The following is a 5,622-nucleotide window of genomic DNA, read 5'->3' as shown; positions in this document are numbered from 1 at the left end:
TTTTTAACAAATGTTGAATGGGATGAGGTGGAGTGATGGTTTACCATATACCATTTCTCTTTCTTAACAGGGATGTAGGGTGATTTTAAAGTGTAGTTGTTCATAATTTGAAGAAAAATGATGTTTAAAGGATAAGATATGAATTTGTAATGTCAGTATTGTTGGGATAAATTACATGTTTTTTTCTCCAAAAATATACTCCACTATATACAAAAATGGAGGGCAAAAAGAAAAAAGAAAAAAGAAAACCCTAATGAGGATATATTACATCAACACAACGTTTATAATCCTCTCCAGATACAATGAATGGCCCACAAAAAGGAAGTTCAATATTTGATGATTTGCTTGCATTTGTCTACTTGGGCAAATACTGATGCCTCCACCTGCTTGTTAATATTGAAACAAGCTCATTTGCTGTCCATGTTACCATGGAGAGATTCTGAAGCTTGCTGATCAAGTCTTTATCCCATGATGAGAGCAATGAAACATGTTCTGTTGAAAAAAAAAGGGGAGGGAGGGGAAATTGGTAAGAACGAAGGAAAAATTGCTAGTGAGGAGAAGTGCGCTTGTAAAAAGGACTGGCTCATTTGCTAATGCTTTTTATAACTGCTTTCTTGCATTTTAACAAAAAAAAAAAAAAAAACAAACAACCTAACATATAAAACATTCAAAACTTCTTTCACATTTACATGACAAGAACCAAAAAGCAAAAAACACGTTATAAAAAGCATTATCATACGAGCCGGTCCTTTTTAAGAAGAGTTTTATGATACATCTGTGATTCTTGAGAAAAGTAGTTTCAGAGAGGGTGAAAGATTTGACACCTGAACTCTTGAAGAGACACAGTAGTGAGTATGAAGCCAACACTCTTTCCTCCACATCTTTATTGTAATCCAAGGATTCTAGCAACCGAGGCATGAGAATTGAGCATGCCATGAAGTGCAAATTTTCATCTCCAACCACATGGAGGAAGCTGGCCATCCAAGTAACGGTAAGCATACTTGCTCTTGCTAAGCTTGGGATGCCATTGGCTATGGAATCTGAAAGGCCAGCCAATAATCTCTTCTTCCCACTGTTGAACAAGACAGTGGCTACTTTCTTTTGCCAATTTTCTGTTGCCTTTTCCTCTTCATTCTAATAATGTAAAAAAAAAAAAAAAAAAACAAACCAATCAAACAATAGAAAAGAGTAGTTAAGGGTTTGTTTGATAACGCTTTTTAGAGGATGCTTTTTGTTTTTGGTTATCAAGTGACGTAAATGTCAAGGTAGTTTTGAGCGTTTTGTGAGCATTTTGTGTTTTGAGTTCTTTAGTAAGCAAAACTAAAAGGCATTATCAAACAACCCAAGTCTGGCATTTGCCTTATTTCTACAATGAACATAAATTTGCTGGTTTAGTCTAGTGGTAGCTTACCGACTGCATGAAAAACCCATCAATGACAAATTCCTGGCTCTGAAAGGAATCCCCTGCAGTCTCATGGAAACCTGCTTGCTGTAAAAGCCATCTTTCTAATGATGCCTCTCCAGAAAAAGAAAAGCGGCCTCCCAACATCAGAAGAGCTCTTGCTGATTGTTCTTGAACCTTATTGCTACATATTTGACAATCCAAAGCTGCTATCATTGCCTCAACTGCTTCTTCTCTGTATACACTGCACTCCATAGTATTACCCTGCAACAGAAGTAATTGCTCAGGAGTCAAGAACGTATTAAAAATAATAATAATAATCTAAATGGTATGGAATTACCAGAAGATCAAGCTGCAGTAAGATTGCTGCGACCAGTGGGTATTCTTCTGGAGGGGCTCTCAGGAGGCTGGCTAATAAAATGTGTGTGGTGTTCAAGCTACTCCATCCTTGATTCAATCTGTCTAATAATTCTATCACCTGTGTTCTTCTGGTAAGAATCCCTTGAATTATCAGAATATGGATTAAGCTTGTAAAAGCAGAAAAAAAGACTGCAAAAGGGAAATATATACCTGTTAAGGCAAAGTAAGTCGGCTAGCAAAGCAAAAGCACAGCTGCTACAATTCTTGCGGCTCTCAAGAACAATAAGTTCAAGAAGGGAAGCCATGTTCAAATTTTCAGCCAAGTAATTTCGACAGCTCCCATCTGCTCGAATGCAACAGGACATGATCAAAGCAGCATTTCTCCTGTCATGAATATCCCCACTATCAATTTGTTGAGCCAGTAGGTTCAATCCCCCAAGAGAAACCACCTGTCTAGCATTCTCTAAGTTTCTATCTTCATCAAAACCTGTCAGAAGGTGGTCTAAGAAGTAAATTGCAGCCACTTGAGGGCTGCACTGAACTCTAAAAAGGGTCTGCATTTGGTCTCCAAATTCCAACACTCGAAGAACTAGTGGCACCCATTCAATTGATATCATCTGTTTTGCCTTTGGCTTTGCTAGGTAAAGCAGAACAGCAGCCTTCAAAAACAGACTGCTGCTTCTCAGAAGTCTCATGAAGTTTTTAAGCTGTGGATCATAATTGAGTGTAATCTGCCTAATCATTTCGTTCTTCCCTACGAATTCTGCTAAAATCGATATAACTAACTCTAAAATTTCACCATCGTTAGAAGCAAATAGAACCTCCAGCATCCCCTCGATAATGGATGCTTCTGATAATGCAGCTTCAACGACAGGATCACCATGCGAGTCCAGCCAGGCTTTGGCGATTACACGAATTGCAATTTCACACTCGCTTAGAATATCTGATGAGCAAACAATGTAAATAGCTCTGCTTAAATCATTTGAGTGGCCGTTTTCTTCCTTTCCGACTAAACCATTCTTGGCTGTACGCTTTCTATCCACTAAGCTTTCTGTTGGCAGAGTTCGGCAGGGAAGAAACCGGAAATACTCTGTTTTTTGTGTCTCTGGCCATAGTTGAGCCCTTGAATCTCCACAGCTTTGTCTTGATGTCCTTCTATGTCTCCCATCTCCTTTCTGTTCAAGCCAGGAAAAAGATGAAGAGAAAAAAAAAAAATTGGCAACTTTAAGATCGAGAGAGAAATACCCACATGAACAAAAATGCAGTTATCTTCATCAGTACACAATTTCTCCTTTTCCTCCAAATCCCATGTGTTGATTGAAGCTCCAATTTGTTGAACAAAGTCCATGGATCTTCGCTCAAGGCTGGAGCCGAATACTTCTCGGTATCTTTTTGTGATTAGGGGCAATCATGAAGCAAAATCCACCATTAGCACATAAATAAATATCAACCCTTTGCGCAAACGATTAAACTATGCAGTTAAACAACTTACAAGTTATTTTTGGTGGAGGGAAGCGAACTGTAAGAATCTGAGGATCTCCTTCTTGACGATCCAATTCTTGGTTTTGCCGGAAAAGGCACAGTAGGAAGAACTGGAGGCCCCTTCACACTAACTTTAAGCCACTTTTTATAGTACAGAGCAAATTCAGCCGTTCCCTTGTCCATTTGCTGGCTGTAAATTTTGCTCAGGGCCTGCATTTTCTTCTCCTTAGCATAATCTGTGGTGGAGAGAGCTTCAACTTCATTTGTGTACCATATCTTAAGATGGAGAAGATGCGGAAGAAAGAAATACTCCCAAAGATCAGGCAGCAGGTGGGTTCGAGCTAAAAATGGTGAATCACAGAAAGCTTGAAGCAGGTGCCGAGCAGAAATTCGATCGTTTTTCTCAAGCTTGTACACAAGAGCCAAGTAAAGCTGAGCGCACGCAGAGATATGAGAATTGGGTGTTCCACATGTTGAGCCCTTCTTCAATTTTTCAGAGTTTAACGAATCAACAACGCTCAGAAGCTGAATCGAATTCCTCAACGTCTTCATCCTTAATTCCCTCGACGACGTCGTTCCTTGATCCTCCTCCACCAGCTTCTCTATGCTCTCAATTCCGAGCTCCACGTTCACGAAAATCCCATTGTCCGGTTCTTTTTTCCTTCTCACCAAGCAAGACTTACACTTCTCTCGAAGATTTTCCCGGAAACGCACGTCGTTTAAACACCGGCCGACGTATCCGCTGAGGATAGAAATCACCGCTCTAATGGCGACTTCGTCAATTGCAGGCTCGTCTCTTCTTGAAGTACCCTTCGACGCCGATGACTTGGTATTCGATCTCCCTAACACCGAACGCTCCGAACCCACCCTTTTAGACGAAAATACCGAAGACCCATTATTCGCGACAGTTTTCCGGTGATGGCAGATGAATATGGGGAGTGATATTGAGTCATCCGGTAGAGTGCTCTGTTTCAGCTTCGCAGGATTTCGAGAAATGGGGAATTTCCCGAGCGCGATTCCTTCCTCTGCAAGCAGTTGTTGTAAGGAAGCCATTTGTGGGTGAGTTGGATTTGGGTTCGGGGGAAAGAAGAGGAGAGAGCTTCACTGACATCCTTTCAAACGGAAACTAGAGATAACAAAAGACAGCTCCAGAAGAAGAAGAGAATGAGACGAAGAAAGACAACAACAATGAGGACAAGACACGCTTAATTGGGTGGCGGTTTCTTAGCGTTTTTCAACCCCGCTGGCATCTGCTTTCTCTGATTTTTACAAAGGCCAAAAAAAGGAACCGGCCGGGTTTCCCGCCTCCACCCGATCCGGTTCAGTTCTGAACTGGACCTGAGCTAAGCAATACGTTTTTTGGATTTTTTTTTTTTAAATTTTAATTTTATTAAATCAGACGAAAATGGGTGAAATGATTTGTATTTAGATTTAAAATTTTAAAAAACTTGACCGGTGGGTCTTTTTTCAGTATTGGTTTTTTTTTTTTTTTTTTAAAAAAAAAAAGGGTATTTTAGTAATTTTTATGGCTTCCGTTAAGATTTAACATAAAATCCTAACAAAATAGTTACATAAAAAAAAATTAAAAGTTCAATACATTAAATTAAAAGTTTTTAAACTTTAATTTGAAAAGTAATTGCAAAAAAGTGATAAAAGTTTAAACTTAAGTAAAGTTTCCTTTTTAAATATTTCTAAGTAGCACATTTGTTTGAGTAATGCAACATACTACACATACACCTAAGATCCTATTTTATTGAGTTAATGAGCATTCAGCCTAACAAAATAAAATGAGATAAAAGTATAATATTTACTATCATTGTCTTTGTTAGATTTGACATATTTACTATTATGAATAAATTGCTATGTTAATCTCCCATTAGTAATATGTCTATCGATGCTTGTGCCACATGTAAATAAATACCATCTAGAAAAATATGGTAAATTCAATTATATTCACATTAGGAATTAGTCCATCAATATAATGAATTAAAGAATGAAAAAGAAATTGATTGAAAAAAATTCTTATAATAAAATGAGTTGAGTTGTTTAAAATTTAGAAGATTTGGGAATTTGGAACATGTCGTGTGCATAGTCATCGGACCCACTCATTAGGAAGTTCACTATTCAATAGACACATAAAATTTTTTTTTAAAAAAATTACGGATTAACAAGTTTTTTATATTTAGTTTAATATATTTTTTAATTTAATAGATTAATTATTAAATTTGTGTAGTTCACCATTGACTTATGTAGAGTCCACATAAATCTACAATATTTCCAAGAAAATAGACAAATCCTCCAAAATAGTAATTTGATTATTATTAACATTTTTTCCTCTCCAACAAAATAACTTTTTTTGTAGTTTTTCCTTTTTAGTA

The 5,622-nt window shown here is 37.5% G+C and overlaps 1 protein-coding gene across 2 annotated transcripts; it reads right to left on the bottom strand.

Moving 5' to 3' along the window:
• Positions 1 to 238: 238 nt before the first annotated feature.
• On the bottom strand, positions 239 to 4,432 carry LOC132172230 (putative E3 ubiquitin-protein ligase LIN). 2 transcript variants are annotated; one of them, XM_059583692.1, is made up of 7 exons: positions 3,255 to 4,432; positions 3,012 to 3,150; positions 1,973 to 2,937; positions 1,743 to 1,890; positions 1,412 to 1,666; positions 825 to 1,134; positions 239 to 492 (listed from the first exon to the last, which is right to left on the bottom strand). In XM_059583692.1, exons 1-7 carry the CDS (start codon positions 4,295 to 4,297, stop codon positions 356 to 358), a joined length of 2,997 nt encoding a protein of 998 aa, XP_059439675.1. In that variant the 5' UTR covers positions 4,298 to 4,432; the 3' UTR covers positions 239 to 355. The 2 variants fall into 2 exon arrangements, with proteins under 2 accessions (XP_059439675.1, XP_059439676.1); XM_059583693.1 differs by having other exon boundaries at positions 1,743 to 1,887.
• Between the last annotated feature and the right edge of the window lie 1,190 nt (positions 4,433 to 5,622).

Source organism: Corylus avellana, chromosome ca2 (genome assembly GCF_901000735.1).
Source record: "Corylus avellana chromosome ca2, CavTom2PMs-1.0".
NCBI lineage: Eukaryota > Viridiplantae > Streptophyta > Magnoliopsida > Fagales > Betulaceae > Corylus > Corylus avellana.
The sequence above is the reverse complement of the archived record's forward strand: the minus strand, read 5'-3'. Positions and strand labels throughout refer to the sequence as shown.